At 37.7% G+C, this 17403-nt stretch overlaps 1 protein-coding gene across 5 annotated transcripts in view; it reads left to right on the forward strand.

The window, feature by feature from the left end:
* Positions 1-17403, forward strand: part of FMNL2 (formin like 2) — a 280386-nt gene that overhangs the window by 215235 nt on the left and 47748 nt on the right. For all 5 annotated transcript variants that reach the window (XM_054699725.1, XM_054699727.1, XM_054699726.1 and 2 more), the window contains exons 7-9: positions 4438-4546; positions 6074-6150; positions 8791-8884. In XM_054699725.1, the coding sequence (XP_054555700.1) occupies positions 4438-4546; positions 6074-6150; positions 8791-8884 (280 nt within the window). The remainder of the gene's footprint in view (positions 1-4437; positions 4547-6073; positions 6151-8790; positions 8885-17403) is intronic.

The following is a 17403-nucleotide window of genomic DNA, read 5'->3' on the forward strand; positions in this document are numbered from 1 at the left end:
TGAAGTTCCTTCCAACCCCCTCTTTCTCCTTGTCCTTTTCTTACTACATTAAGCTGTGATGCACCATGAGATTTGAGAACTGCTAGTGAAGAAGCCGGTTTCTGTTTCTGTTAATGGAACATGCACCATTAGCTGTTGACAGAATCTGGGATCACTCAGGACATGATACTTGGGACAGAACTAAATCTCCTCTGCCTCAATTATACATCAGAGACTTTGGAAAAACTAGTGCTGCCTCTCATCAGGGGCTTTTTAATACACCACAATGAATTGAATGACAACCTCCAGTTTGACTCTGGTTAAATATTCTAGTTTTATGTAAAGTTTCATCATCATTTCTGGAAGAAAATATCATAGAACTGGTTTCACTTTATGTAATTCTGTAACTGAACATGTGCCAAGGGTATTAGTTTACCACAGAAGCACCCATACTTCCTACTGAGTCACTGACTTAATCCCCGTAAGCTCAGATCTTTCTGGAAAGTATATTCAAATAACTAAACTAATAACATGACCAAGGCTTGTGAAAGGAGAAGATAATTTAGCCTGAAGGGCTGTGACATAAAACCGGATGCAGGCTGCCTTATCTGCTCATTCAAAGATAGTATATTGAATCATATTTACTTGTGTTAAAATGATTATGCAACAGCACCTTGTACATACAGTATTTGATTGTCATGACTAGTTTCATTTGAACTGTTTGAAGTTTTTATTGGTGAATGATTATTGCTGTGATTTTAAATCCTACTTGAAGGAGTCAGCATAATGCATACACTAATTGATTGTGGCTCTAATCAATTATTGTTACCCTTTTTCTATGGAAATGTTCATCATTGTATTTAGGCTTATTGACATCTGGTGGATGTTTATAGAACCAGGAAATAAGATTTTCAAAATGTAGTTTTTTGGATGAGGTGTGATTCATTTGTTGCATTTGTGGTGGGGTTTGGTCTCATCTCAGAAATTGGAAACTTTGCTTTATGAGGCTAGATCAGCACCAATTCTCCAGCCCACAGGGCTTCTAGGGAACAGTCTAGAGTGATTAAAGGGGGAGAAGCATTATGATCACATTATCTAATTAGCCCTCTATCTTTAATCACATCTAAACCAAGAGCATCTTAAGAGTTCACATTTTATGCAAAGTTCCTCCCCTTTATTTGAAAGTAATTTATATACATAGTAGAAAATTTAAAATATATACAATATATATGAAGATAATGAATGGGAAGTCTCTTGTAATTCCATTGTTCAAAGAACCATAGGACAGTATGCTTTACATCTGCATTGGTAATAATTTCATGTTCCTTATGTTCATTATCATGTCACCTTTATGATAGTCCACCCCACAGTTTGTCCATTCCTTTTATATGTATTCCTGAGTTACAGCCCCATTAAAAACAATTTGCATGTGGATAAAGTAGTTTCCAATAATAGGTCTATGTGTTAACTTGACTGAGAAAAAGTTGACAATAAGGGGATTTTAAGTATGATGCTTTGCAGGAAGTGTTCTCATTTGAGATGTATCTATCATCACCCTACCATATTGTGTGTGTGTTTTGTTTTTGAATTCTTTTTATGTATTATAAAGTACATGCAATGGAAGGGGTGAGCAGCGCATGGGGTATGCAGAGAGCACACCTTAATTTGGGGGCTAGTGAACACTTATCTGTTGCTTCTTAAACTAGATGGTAACCATTCAAAGGCAAAAACAACATCTTTATCTATCTTTCATTTTCCTCAGCACATAGTAGAGCTTAGCATAATGAATAGATGCTTAATAAAACCAGCTCTGGGAATTAAATAAGATATTTGGCTAGACTTCCTGTGGCTGGTGGAGAGCACCAGAAGTCAGTCCTTCTAGATTGTTTGTCTTGTCCAGTGAATCTAGTAAGTTGTGGAATTTCTGGATCATAAGGTAGTTCCATTTTTAATTTTTTGAGGAACCTTTATGCTGTTTCCATAGAATTACACCAATTACATTCCCACAAAGAGGTTCTCTTTTGTCACCCACAAAGAGGTTCTCTTTTGTCTTTTTGTCACTACATTGTCACCAACATTTGTTATTTCTTGTCTATTTAATTACCATTCTAATGTGTGTGAGGTGCTATCTTGTGGGCTTTGATGATGTTGAGCACCATTTTATATACCATTTGGCCATTCTTATGTCTTGTCTGGGAAAATGTCTGTTCATATCCTCTGCCCTTGTTTTTTCAAGTGGGATTGTTTGTTTTGCTATTGAATTCTATGAATCCCTTATATGTTTGGGATATAATCATATATGTGATTTGCAAATATTTTCTCCCATTTGGTAGTTTGTCTTTTCATTGTTTTGGTATTTTCCTTTGCTTGTTTGGTTTGTATATCTTCTGCAGTCATCGTCATCATAAATACAATTTAGCAAAGCTAGTTGAGTCCTTGATCACCTTCTTTTTTTCAGCTTAGAGACTTTGTTTTATACCAGTAGCCATTGCTTTTAATTCATAGTGCCAATTGTCACTCTAATAAATTATCATGTAACTAATAAGTAATTCCACTAAAGAAATAAAATGAAATTAAAACAAATTAAGAAATGTAAAGGAAAGGGAAGAGCTTCAGATGTAGACTAAGTGTACCAATTGCTGTGAGACCTCTAGGAAGTGTGTTAGCAATCTTACTCAGGCTGGGATTATGATGAAGTGACACATTTTAAAGTTGTATTTTAGATGTGCAAATTGGAATTAGAAATCCCAACTTCTGAATTTGTTTCCTTAACTTTGTTTTTGCATTCAGAACTAAATTAAGTCAACTTTCAAAGCTGAAATTTTCTTTGTAAATGTGAATAAAACAGCAAGTCCTTTAATCAACCATTAAAAACTTAAACTAAAGTTGGTTTGTAACATTTACATAGGTGTGTTCCTGTGTGCAGATCTGTATCCACATCTGGTATTGCATTAGGCTTGTTACCAAAAGAGTTTCCTTTTCTCTGCATTGTAACTTCTTGTCTTTTTTTTTTTTTTTATAATAGCCATTCTAACAGGTGTGAGATGATATCTCACTGTTATTTGTATTTGCATTTCTCTGATAATAAAGGATACTGAATATCTCTTCATGTGTCTGTTGGCTATCTGTATGTCTTCTCAGCATTTTTGATCAGATTGTTTTTGTTGTTGAGTTTTGTGAGATTTTTATCAATTTTAGTTATTAACTCCTCATCTGGTACATGATGTGCCAATATGTTTTCCCATTTAGTAGGTGGCCTTAAAGCTTTCTTCTTAGAACCGGCATGAGCACACTCGGTTTTATACATTCAGGTCTGCCAGGGCAAGAGACTTACTGAAGTACTTTACAAAAACTTTTTGACTCGTTAGTGGGCTTATGTGATGGAACCATCAGTTTTTTAATAGAAAATGAAATTTAAAAGGGCTGCTCTGTTTAAAGTTTCAGAAAACCTGTCGGTTGCATTTTCTACTCTTTGCCTGTACCTGTGGGATTTTGGAATCAGTTATTATTAATCAGACCTTCCTTTAAAATTTTAAGTGAGTTCAGCTCAAAAAAGAAAGACTTACAGCTTATTTTCTGGAGCATTTCTGTTACTGACTGTACAGAAAAGTAGCTGACAACTTTTGAAGTTTGCTTTTGTTTTAGGCTTGAACTTGCAGGATAAAACCTATCTGTGCTCCCACATTGAGGCAGTAATTTAAAACGTATATGGAAGCCCTCAGTGTTGTCTTGTTTTCTACTTGTAATCTGTCACATTGTCACACTTGTAGGCTCTGCTAAATCACTAGACAAGAGAACCTAGGCTTAGTAATGTAGGGTTTCTAGAGTGAATCCTAGTGGTGAAACTTGTTTACCCTGTGAATTAACAGCATATTTCCTTAAATTTCAGCTGCTGTGCCAGGCTTTATGTGAGGGATCAGGCTATGGAGCTATTTCCCTGTCATTAAGATTTCATTGTCTAATACCTTAAGTTAATATTAAAGTTGCTAAATGGATGACCTTGTGTAGGTTTGAACTGAGAAGCAAGAAGTCCTGAGAGCATTATAGGAAGGTAAAGTTGAAAGTGGGTCGTAAGATTGGAGTTGTGCATGTAAGCTAAGTTTCACCACTTCACTTGATTACAAATTTGATCTGCCTCAGGTCACCTCTGTAAATGTGTTTGGCTTGATTATAAGCAGCCTGGATGGTAGATAAATTTCCTATATAGTCTTGATCTGTTTTGTGCTGTTAATGAAGTTACACTGTTCACGAGTCTGGCCTTAGATGATGAGTAGTGCACAGAATTGTTGAGCCATGCAGTCTAAGGAATTAGAAATAGCTATTTGGGCATGGGTTTGTTGGTGGTGGTTATGATGCCCAGTCCTCATTTAGGTGAAAGTAAAGGTAGAGAACACTGTCTGTTTTTTAAATGCACATGCCTATGCTAAAAAAGCTTCATGTTTCCCTTTTAATTTGTAGATATAATACTTTGCCAAGCAGACGAACTCTGAAAAATTCAAGACTAGTGAGTAAGAAAGATGATGTACACGTCTGTATCATGTGTTTACGTGCCATCATGAACTATCAGGTATGTTTGGATTACTGATCCTTTAAAAAAATCTGAATTTGTCAGACACGAATCTTATTCTCTTTGGTTTCTTTGTATTTTTTACATTTGAAGTAAATATTAGGATGTAATGAGATACTAGAGAAAAAAGAAAGATCTGGTTCATTCTAACATTCAAAACTTAGTTAATTGCCCTTATATTTTAATTGGCGTATATAATTTACAAGGTAGTTAAAGGAGAGATGATTTCCTCTTACAGTGATAAGCTTGTTTAGATTACTTGTAAATCTTTGTGCCCGTTAAAGGCAGAATAAGCTGATGGTTATGGATAATGACGGAATAACCTTAGAACACTAAGAACAAGTAGACCCTCATACTAGGTAGATGACTGGTCTCAAGGGATTGTGAGGCAAATAGCAAGAAGTTAGGGCTACCATCTATTGGACTTTGTCATCCTGATCCTCATAAGAAGCACCTGGAAGATTTTTGTTAAAAGTGCAGTTTCCTCCTTCAGGTGATTGTGATGCAGGTTATCTCTACTCTAAGAAACACCGGGAGAGTATAGTGTGTGGTTTGGATTAACCCTAACAACAAAGTGAAAGTTAGAGCTGAGTGTATAGGGGGTAGACAGAGAGGGTAACAACTATTGTAAGATAAGTAAACCAGGGGTGAGAATTAGAAAAACATGATTTAGATAATTATGTTGATATGAATGCTATGTGTGGATTTCATCTTAAGGAAGAGGTAAGGGAGAGCATAAATCTATGTGTGTCAATTGATGTTATGTTGGAGCTTTGGGAAGTGTAATTAGAAATAGTTCTGAGCTGGAAAGTGAGTTTGGAGAAGGATTACTTCCTCAGCTGAGCAGGACCTAGAATGACTCTTGGGCATGTTGTTCATTGACTCCTTTTTATAGAAGGATGAGGTAACAGGTCTCAGAGCAAGATAAGTTTACTAGATTTTTGATGCTTTTAACAAACATTGTCCAGAGAAGGGGACTGGAGCGGTGGTTGTCAACCCTAACTGTAAAGTGGAATCACTCTGATAGTTTAAAAAATTGTCACATGCCATTCAAAATGTTGGGGGGTGGGGGGCGGGAGGGGAGGGATGGGGTCAGAATTGGGGGTTTGCAATTGTATGGGGGAATATAAAAATAAAATTTATTATTTAAATAAATAAATAAATAAAGAAAAAAAAAAACCAAAAACAAAATAAATTAGCCTGGGGGGTCATGGAGAATCAGGGGTTTTTGTTTATTCTTGCAGGTGATTTCATTGAGCAGAAAAATTGAGAATCACTGGCTGGTGCCTCTTTACCATTTTAATAAACAGAAACATGGAGTTTTTTCTATAAAGAATAGGAATGTGATCCCTTGATAACAGCATCACTTCTGAAAATTTTCATAGAAAAATGTTCAGACACTGATGTACATTTGTGATGATATGACTGTATTAGATAGAACTTCAGGGTTTTTGTTACTTAATATAATAAACATTGCCAGTCCCCAAGCTGACTAGTAATGCTGTGTTTTGTCTACATTTATTTCAGTATGGTTTCAACATGGTGATGTCTCATCCACATGCTGTTAATGAGATCGCCCTAAGTTTGAACAACAAGAACCCAAGGTAAGCTTGCTCTGTGATGTACAAGTCTGTATCTAGGGAAAGCAGAGAACTAGTCAACACTTTATCAGGTTATGTTATCCAAGTAAGAGTTTGGAAATTTTCAAGTGAGATTCTCTGAAATAAGATTGCCAGTAGATTCTAGACTCCTTGGCTCTGTGGAATTTTCATTTCAACTAAGTTGTATTTCTTACATGTGACAGAGTTGAATCACTTGTGACAACTTTGGCCCTGCTTTTCCAGCTTTCATCTTCTTGAAGCCTGGCATTAAGCATCTTTGCAAGTTTAACAAAATTTGGTGGCAAGCATGAGGTTGTCAGGTTGCCAGGACTGGGGCTAGGAGAATCTTGATATAGACTTAGCTACACCAGCTAATAATGGGAGCTAACTTAAACCACTATTCCTTCATTTTGCAACCTTTACATATGTAGTTTTTATGACCAAATGAAAATAATTTTATGCATATTTCTTCTATTCACTTTCCTATAAAGGCCAATGCCATATATTATTCACATCATAGGTTATCTTCTAGAAGCCTGTCTTCATCAGTTTATTTTATTTATATTTGTTTTCCATCCTGATCAGAAATTCTGTTTCTCAAAAGTATCATTCCCTTTCATCAGTTATCTATGGCTTATCTGAGACAGTTAATAAATTTTTTAGTTAACTAAAAAATATGATGATAAATTCTTTCTGATTCAGAATGCAGTGCAAACTATAAAGTCCTATTTCAATGTTGGATATTAGTATTCCAAACGTCCCCTGATTACAAACCTTTTGCAACTCTAATTGCTTCCTTAATTTACTAGAATCCCTAATAGTCGTGCTGCTGCTTCTCTGCCTCCATTACAAGGAAGTCACTATTCACTATTCTTTAGACACTTAACATTGTGGATTATCAGAATGCTCTTTGTTTAGAGGTTGGCAATAGTCTTTATTCCAGAAAAAGCATGAAAATCTGGTAATCTTAGGATGAAGAAAAATGCTATGCTTGATATTGTATTTGAAAACTTATGCTGTATTTCTAGGTTCTCCTTCTAAAAATATTTCAGATTAAGTTTTAGTTTGTTGAGTTGGAGAAAATATTCTTACATTAGTGCAGCTGTGACCTGGCTCCTTTCAGATCTCCTTCATAGGAAGAAGAAATGACAGAAACATGCATTATCATTTGTGGATGGAGCCACCTGCAAATAAGCAGATTTGCTAATTTAAAACTTCAGTTTCAGTCAGTTTTGAACTTTTCTGCAAATGTTGTATTTCTCACTCTTAATAACAGAGAAAATATTTGACCAGTGCTTTATTTTCCTGAATAATCCCAAACTTCCTATTGCTTTTGGCTCGTCAGTGAAACTTGTTCAACTATATTGAACTCAGACACATGATGATAGAACTCAAGGACTAATCTTTCCCAAATTTTTATTAGTGAGCAATTTGTAATTTGTGGAGTGGGAAACACACCTTCCAGATTTAATACCTATTTCACCACGTCCTCACCAACATTTGTTGTTGCTTGTTTTTTTGATATGTGCCATTCTTACTGGTGTAAGGTGGTATCTCATTGTAGTTTTGATTTGCATTTCCCTGATTATAAGGGATGCTGAACATTTTTTCATATGCCTGTTGGCCATTTGCATTTACTCTTTGGAGAAATGTCTTTTAAGTTCTTCTGCCCATTTCTTGACTAGGTTGTTTATTTTGTTTTTGTTGAGTCATGTGAGTTCTTTGTTTATCTTTGTGATCAGTCCTTTATCAGTTGAATGGAGTGTAAAGATTTTTTCCCATTCAGTGGGGTGTCTCTCTGTTTTGGTTAATGTGGATATGGTGAAAAATGAACTATCCTACATTGCTTGTAGGAGTGCAAACTGGTCCAACCACTATGGAAAGCTATCTGGAGGTTCCTCAGTCTACTAAAAATGGAGCTACCATACGACCCAGCAATTTCACTGCTAGGGGCCTACCCAAAGGACACAAAAATATTGATTCAAAAGACCACCTGTACACCTATGTTTATTGCAGCACTATTTACAATAGGTGAAACCTGGAAATAACCCAAATGCCCAAAAATAGATGACTGGATCAAGAAGATGTGGTATATATACACAATGGAATATTATTTAGCAATCAAAAAAGATAAACTTATGCCATTTGCAGCAACATGGATGGAGCTAGAAGGAATTATGCTCAGTGAAATAAGCCAGAAGGAAAAAGAAAAATAGTGGATGGTTTCACTTATAATGGGAATATAGGGGAGCCAAAGAAGACATCAGTGTAAAAAAAATAATAACAGTACAAAACACAGCAAAGCAAAACCAGACAATTATAAATCAGAGACATCCTGCAGGGAAAGAGGAAGGAGAGGGATCAGAGGGAGGGAGGGAGGAGAACAGGAGACTGTGGTAATGGTGTATGAGTGCCTTGGGGAAGGAAATTCTATGGAGACTCAACCTGAGGGGGTAGGGGGAATCAAATAATGTTTAAAAAAATTAAAAAAACAAACAAACAAACAGGTTTGTTACCTCGATAAATCATATCAATAAAATAAAGGTTTACACATACTTCATTACATCATATCCATGTTGGAAGATTGGAATAGCTGACTTATCACATTCACTGATTTGTGTTTCTCTTTTTTCTTCTTAACAGAACAAAAGCACTTGTCTTAGAACTGTTGGCAGCTGTTTGTCTTGTCAGAGGCGGGCATGAAATCATTCTATCAGCATTTGATAACTTTAAGGAGGTAGGATACTTTATAGTTTTAAAAAGAATGCTCATGCAAATATCTTGTATTTAGACATCTTTGAACAGGATGATTTGCCTTTTTATTCTAGGGCCTAACTGGTATGATATTCTGTTTTCTAAGATATTCAATTTTCTTTTTAATCCCTTTCTTTTTTTCCTTTTCTCCTATCTTTACATGAGTGAACTACCCCCCTTTCTCCTTTCACACTGAAGAGTATGTTCTCTAATCTTTACAGAGAAAATATCATTGGAATCGTCTGAGTTTAGGGAGATTTGAGAGCCTGCTATTCCTGACTGGGAGAAACTGTCTTGTAGCTCGCAAATGCCTGGGCAGATAGGATTTGGGCCCATGATTAATAGCTACTGAGCTGCTCGTGGCCGAGAGCACCATACCAGGGAGTTAGACAAAAGACAAGGCTTTGCCCTCAAGAAGATTGTTTTAAAACTTTTTATCCCCAGTTACTAATTTAGGATTCCATTCATCTCCTAATGGAGGAGGAAGTAATTATCCTTGTGTTTACTGGAGGGAGTAGATGGCATTGGTAGGGCTCAATATCAGGCATCAATATAGATTTTTGAAATAGAGTAGCCAGACCCTTTGAGCTTTGTGTTAGAGTACGGCCAACCATGCTGTTACAGTGTGGTACCAGATGCTAAAAAGAAATTTGAAGACCATACCTCTTAAGTAGATAGCAGGATTTTCTTCCTCTACTTATTAAGCCAACATATCCATTCTGTCCTAGTGACTTCCATTAATTAATTAAAATAAATTGAAGGAAGGTGTCTTTTAACTTTTGATAGATCTTTATGTGGATCGTTTCATTTTTTTCCCCTAAAGATTTAATATTCATGCATACAAGAACTGGGGTACAGGCCAGAGATTGAGGGGGTGAGAGGATTCACCAGAGACAGAGTGGGAACAGAACAGGCAGATTGAAATATACACTGCTGAGGGGAGCAGCGGGCTAGTCAGGAGAGGTCTGCTGCGCCATGTGGGCAGCTCCTTGGCCGGGGATCGAACACGGGCTGCAGTGGCTGCAGACAGCTTCATAGGTTATGTCCCAACCCCCTGTACCATGAGGGAGGCCCTATGCAGATAATTCCTTACATTCAATATTTCTAGTTCTTGGCAAAGAATGTTGCTACATGTCTTATAATGCTACATGTATTAGGAAAATAGGGCACACTTTAAATTTAATGGTAATCTGATGACAGGAAGAATATTAACTCAAGGCTTTTTGCTTTCAGTGGGTGAGGAGGTAAAGGCCTAAGCCTCATGTCACTGAGTAAGCACATATCAGTATGTGATGGTCTGGAAACTCTGTACATGAGCTTTAGTTGCATAAATTCAGATGGTAGACTTGAACCAAAAATGGTTAGTGACATTCCTGAAAATGTGACTATATTGAGTAAAGACTACTTTCACAGTCAACCATTGTGTCCTTGAAGTTTTTTTCTCTTAATTTTTTTTTTTTTTAAATAAAGGGAATTAACACATCTGGTTTTGTTGTTGAAATATCTCCTCATGAAAATTTATGGTCCTGAAATGAGGACGAGGGTGAGAACAAGGCGTCATCTGTTTTTCCTTATTGGCTAATTTAGCCGTGTGGAAAGACATATGCCCATCTTTCCTAAATTGATACTTTGTTAGTTGCCTGGCAATATATATTTTTGAGCAATTAATCTACCAGACACCCCCCAAAAAAATTGAAAGTGAAAAATCACTCTTGGCTTTTGCATTAGTTCAGAGTCTCATTTGCAAGAAGCAGAAACTGACTCTAACATATAGAGCGAGGGGTTGATTGGAAGGATGTCTAGAAATGCACAGAGTTGACAAGGAGCCTGGAGAGACAGGTCTGGAAAATGGGCAGCCGTTCCAAAAATGTGGCTAGACTCTCAGACTGTGCCCTGGAAACCGAGCCATCGTCAACACTGCTTGGGGGTCTGCTCATAGTTTTTCTTCTCTTCCAAAGGACGTGGACCCATCGCCTGGGTCACAAAACTACACTACTATTTAACGGCATCTATGAGTCCTCCGTTTGTCCTGAACACTGTTTAGTCTAGATTCTCTTAGGAATTGTGAAGTCTTCTACTTAGACCCTGTTTTCCTAACTTTTCTTAGCCTTTCTTCTTTTTCCATTATATTCTTAGTTATATCTGTGGAATTGCCTTTAAAAAGTGTGTCTGGCAATAAAAAGTATGTTCCTGTTTGAAATCAAAGGGGAAAAGGACTGAGGCCCACTGGCTGCACTGGAATTGCCTACTGTGACACGCTAATAAAACCATCTGAAAGCTCTATGCTAGCAAACCCCTCCCCACCCACTGGGAGGTATACCTGGAGTTCATCAGGATTCCAGATAGATTATAACTGTATTCTCGTCTACTTCCAAAATGACAGCGTATGACTTTAACAAAACAGCCTGAGTTTGGTTATGAGAGGCCCAACTCCCTCCCAATTTTTATTTCCCCGTGTAGATAGAGGGAGCCTTGTGCAATGAGTCATGCAGGGCCACCAGCCACCCTGCACACAGCATCTTGGCAGTAGCTGCTGATTTTTTCACCTATTGCTAGAAGGCTTCCTAAGAAAACTGATGTGGGTTAGCTACTGGGCATCTGTAGTCACTTGTGCTACACATTATTAAGGTGATTTAAGAAAACCTGTCAACTTTTATTTACAGTGGACCAAATTGGTCAGGAAGGAAAACAAACATCTTGGTGTGCTTCCAGCACGTCTTTCAGTTTTAGTCCCTCTAATCCAACCCAACCTCTGGAATGATTAAGGGTGGAAGATCAGAAATCAGCAAAAGACTATCCTGATAGCTCCTTCACTGATAAGTTTTCAACATAGAGAAAAATTTTAGTTTTAGTTCTCAATGAACCAAAAGCAGTATATTCTCTCAAATCTCAAAAGTGGGAGCTGTATTTCTTTTTTAAAAGATTTTTATTTTATTTATACATACAAGAACTGGGGTATAGGCCAGAGGTGCAGGGGGTGAGAGGATTCACCAGGGATAGAGTGAGGGGCAGAACAAGTAGATTTACTGAAATACACTGCTGAAGAGAGCAGCGGGCGAGACAGGAGAGGTCTGCTGTGCCATCTGGGTTAGCTCCCTGGCCGGGGATCAAACTTCTGCCACAGTGGCTGGCAATAACTTGAGTGTGCTGAGACTTTAACCCCTGCACCACCAGAGAGCCCTGGAAACTATATTTCTAAAGCATGGATGTTTGATTTTACCAGGCCAGAATTAGATTTATCTAATTCACCAGGACTTTTCTGTCCAGTTCATTTTCCCAGAATGAGGAAGCAAAATCATAGTAACTTATTTTTAATTGTCTATTAACCATTACAGTTATTTCTTATGTATAATAAATTACCCCAAACTTCATTTCATTAGTCTCATGGATTCTGTGGGTCAGGAGTTAGACTGGTCATGGCAGTTAGACTGGTCATGGTCTTTGCTGTGTTAGTTCTAAGGGCTCATCAGGAAAGAGCCGATTGAGTAGGATCAGAAATTCATGTGGAAGCCCCTTCACTCACTTATGTAGACTCTGGGTGGGCTCTGATGACTCAAACACGGAACTCAGAGGAATCTGTTAACCAGCATGCCTGAGCTCCTCATAGCATGAGAGCTGGCTTGCAAGAGGAAGTGTTGGGAAGAAGCATCTGGAGAACAGGCAGTCAAAGAGACAGAAATTTTACTGGATCTTGTGAGCATGTTCAGAAGTCATCAGTGTCATTATTGTTGGTTCCAAGTGAGTCCCTATGACCAACCCAGATGCAGAGTGGACGGTGATGACTTCTTTTGATGATGGAGTTTGGGGGTCACAGTGTACAAGAACATGTGACAAGGAAGAGGCTGCTGCCATTCTTTCTCTTCTTCACTCAGCCCAATGTTTGTTTCTCCTCAGGACTGAAAGCTTTATATTGGTGGTAGGGCCTATGCTTCTTCTGTCAAGCCATTGTATTATGAGAAAATATTTTGAGGGGTCTTTCTGGAGGAGAAAGAAGCTATTTACTTAGGATTTCCTCAGCCCCTGGCAATGTGCTAGTTATTTCTTTATCATCTGTGTCTTTCTGGTCTATCAGGGAAGTAAAACCTATTTTGCTCATATTTAGGGTGAGTGATGCTAACTTACCAGAGAAAATGTTCATGAGTACCTGCACTCTGTGTTAGAAACACTGATAAACTCTTAAAGTAAAATGATCAAGGAATAGATCCTAGCTATAATAAGGAATCTCCTAGTCTGGTTGAGAAAGCAGATAAATATTTTAATAATAATGGGTTTTATAAAGGTTACTGCAGGGTGCTTTGCAAGGAGGAGGAACCAAAATAAGCTGGAAGAGGAGGGCAGATGGGGTGGGAGCTGTCAGGGGAGGTTTTCTGTAGGAAAGAGCACCTGATCCTAGTGTTGGATAAACAGGGGTTAATCAGGAATATTGATTTCTTATTACTGAAGTAACAAATTGTCACAAACTTAATGACTTAAGGCAATATAGATTTATTTATCAAAATTCTGTAGTTCAGAGGTATATGAATGGGTCCACAAAGTGGTTTTATGGAGAATCAATTTCCTCACCTGTTTAGTTCCTTAGAAATAGTTTACATACCTTGGCACATTGCCCCTTCCTCTAACTTTAGAGTCAGAAACATAGTATCTTCTCTCCTTAAATCATCTCCCCTCCCCTTATTCCCGTACCCCACTGCCTCACCCCTATCCCTCTCAACCTTTCCCTATTCCTTCTTTCCCCTTGTCCCCCCTTGTCCTCACTCCCTCTCCCCCATAGCCACATTGCCACATTTCTCTCTCTCTGACTCTGATCACCTGGTTTCCTTTTATTAACCCTTGTGACTACATTGAGCTCACCTAGATAACACAGGATCGTTTCCTCATTTGATGTTCCTTAACTGAATCATAGGGATTGCAGAGTCCTTTTTACAAACCATGTAAGGTGAATATTCATGGGTAGCAGGGATTAGGACATGGGCATCTTTTGGAGGATCATTATTCAGCCTACTGGGTAAAGACCATGAGGCCACTATTTTTATACAAAGAAGGTGACACTTGGGCCTCTGTGGTGGTGCAAGGGGTTAAGTCGCAGCACTATGAAGCTGCAACTGTAGCAGAGTTCGATCTCCAGCCAGGGAGTTGACCCACATGGCTCACCAGACCTCTCCTATCTCGCCTGCTGCTTCCCTCAGCAGTGTATTTCAGTAGATCTGCCTTTTCTGCTCCCCACTCTGTCTCTGGTGGATCTTCTCCCCACCCCTGCACCTCTGGCCTACACCCCAACTCTTGTATGCATAAATAAATAAAATTTTTTAAAAAGGTGGCATTTAATGAAGCTTCAAAAAGTTATTTTTTTCAGTGTTAAATAGGGGAAAGACATAGGAAAAAAATGTGGCATAGAAAAGTAGGGACAATTCATGAAAGACCTAATTACCTATTCCGAAGATTTGTTAATTGCCAGGTAACCTAAAGGTAGCATGGAGCAGTCACAGCAAATGTGTTCCCTCATTTTCTCCAAACATTAACTGTTGAGATCCATTCTCTTGGTTAACAAAGAAAAAGCTGTTATTTCTTTTTGCTTCAAAAGTCAGTTGGCAGTGGACACAGCATGAAGTCAATTTGACACATTTGCGTGTGGTTGGGATCTGAAATTTATTTCAGAAATTTTTGCGTTTTTCTCATTCCTTCCTCTCATATGTCCCTTCTTCTCCTATTCATTCACTCTGATGTGGACCTGAGGAGTTTTTTTAAACTAGAGGAAGTACAGTGGAATACTGGTCCCCAGGGACAGGTGAGGTCATCACAGTACCTGGTGAGCATCTGTAGAGATGCTTTGCTTCTCAACCTAAAGTCAATTAGACCCTCCCTTTCTACAAATCTGGGTGAAATTGTATACAACAGAGAAGCTCATCCTCTATTTTGTTCTTAGCAGCCACTTTAAAAAAAATCACCAAGGTACTGCTTCCTTATTTTTTTATTCAGGTAAAAGTGCCTTTTCTATGCTCTTTGACAACTGCAAAGTGCCCTATACCCTTTGACAACTGCACACTGTTGGCATAAGTGCCCCTATTTCCTGTGCTGGGAAGATTACAGTGAAAGACCTTAGGAGAGAGCAGGGAGAGCTCTGTGTTACTTTAAGACCCATTAGAATCTGACACCGAGGCTGGCACAGGTCCCTAATATGGAACTTTCATTGGGAAATGTTCTTGAACATTTAAATGCTCTTCTGGGTATAGGGTATATAAGGATGGTGTGATGTATTCTGCTGCGAGTTGATTAGAGAACTGGAATCAAAACTTACAATCTTGGCAGCATCACTAACTCCAAACACTATTAGAATGGAAGTTTGAAGTTCCTGGTCAGGATTTGGTTGCTACTCTGGCATTTTATTTCTGTAGAGGAATGTTAATGGTCTATTTTAGGATCACCTTGGTTTCCTTTTCCTAGGTGAAAGAACTTCTTCCCTGCTCTTTAATTCAATACACTCTGACTTGCATAGTGGAAAAAACATATATTTTAAAGTCTGTGTCTTGGAACTTAAGCATACTGTTGTATTCTTCATTTGTTACAGCTGCCTTTAAAAGTAGCTTTATATTGCTGTGATAAACTTTGAGACTTTGATGGAAAATGAAGGTCATGATTAAGTTTTTCTCTCAAAAGTTTCTATTGCCTTGAAAAAAGCACTTATTTTAGTAGGTGTTTAGTTAAGGACCAGCTGTAGGCTAAGGATAATAATTCAGTACTTTTTGTGCTTGTATTTATATTTTTATAATCCGTTAGAATTTAAACTAAAGTTTTAGGTGTGCATCAAGTTCAAATTTCATTTGAAATTTAAATACTTGTAAAACATAAGCACATTTTAAATTTATTTGGACTCCCTAGGTAATACATAGGGCTCCATTGTTTGTTTGTTTTTTTTAACTACCAAACACTCATTTTAAGAAAAGAAACAGATTTCATGAGCTTTTTCATTTCATTTATATATATTAGTAAGAGTACCACTTATTGTCTGCAGAGTGTCAACTGGCTAGAATGTTACTTTAGGACCGACCCTATGATGTAGGAATGAGGAAAGAGATGCTCAGAGTAGGTAAGCCTACTTACATCCTATAGTAAATGGCAACTCTGGGATTTTTGCTCAGATCCATTTAATGCCAAGACTCACAGTCAGCTTTATATGACAGGTTGTCACACACCAAGCACTTTCTACACATTCACACACACTCTCAAGTTTCTACCAAAAAAAGCAAAACTAACTGGAACATTTATAGACTGGGTAGATTATTGGAGTGTTTGAAGTTCTGTTAACATTCCATGTAGACTGGGGACCAAAAAAAGAGTCTAAGTGTTGAACAGGATGATAGCAGAAGGAAGAGACTAGATTTGAGTGTTAGAATTCTGGGAATAGAGGAGAAAATGGACATAAAATCTGTCTTAAGGGAGTGTAAGTCAGAATAAATGGTGAAAAGGAAGAATATTGGACTGGCTTCATGTTACAGAATAAAGCATGACAGGTGGCAAGCATGATTAAGGCTCAGAGAAGTAATAATGGAGATCTGAAAACTATGATTAAAATATCTCACCTGGAAGATAGATAAAAGTAGGAGGAAAAAGAAAAAGGGAAAGGAAACTAACTAATAGTACTTTACAGTTTATAAAGTGCTTTTATGTCTATTCCATTTGATACTGTGGAAATCTGAGAAGCGAATTTTATATGCTTTGGATAAATCTTGAAGAATACTGATGTTCTGTGTAAAATACACTTGTTTGGCAGAGAGGAAGTCCAGGCATTAAATGACTGGACCAAGTTTGTAGTCATCACAAAATGAAGCCATAAAATTGGAGAAAAGTCATCAAGAGACAGTGGAATAAAAATCTATTCAAACAGTGTGTGTTTAATTAAGAAGAAAGAATGTGACCACAGTGGGTGGGTTTTTTTTTTCCCCTCCCTCAGGTGAAGAGAGTTAAGATTTACTTTTATTAGACTGATACTTATTTTTTTAGTGATGGTAAAATGCTCAAGGTCAGAGTCTTAGCCTGAAGTAAAGATAATGAATGAGAAAACAGGCTCAAACGGAGGTGAGTGTGTGTGTGCATGTGTGTGTTTGAGTTTGTGTGTGTGTGGGGAAGAGATCCAAATAGAGAAGGGGATTGTAACTACAAAGGTAAATTCTATAGGGGCAACAGTTTTCAAGAGTAAGGGGACTAGGCAAGAATGGGTTAGAAGGATGTTCAGAAGAGCATACAAACACGAAGGATAGAAAGGATGGGAGGCAATCTAGGGGATGTGGTGTTTTATGTTACAGGTTTCTGCTTTAGGTGACAAGTTAGTCAAATAGTCTCAACACCCCTTCCAATTCTACCATTGTATGATTCTACATGAAATTTTGTCTACACATAAATTCCTGCATGTAATATATATTATACATATATATTGTTATAGCTCTATCTGAGAAAGGCTAAGTACTACTTTGACTGCAGATATAAAAACAAGTTACCTAGACTACA

The sequence above is a fragment of the Talpa occidentalis genome, unplaced genomic scaffold (genome assembly GCF_014898055.3).
Source record: "Talpa occidentalis isolate TD23 unplaced genomic scaffold, MPIMG_talOcc4v2.1 talOcc4.3, whole genome shotgun sequence".
Classification (NCBI taxonomy): Eukaryota; Metazoa; Chordata; class Mammalia; order Eulipotyphla; family Talpidae; genus Talpa; species Talpa occidentalis.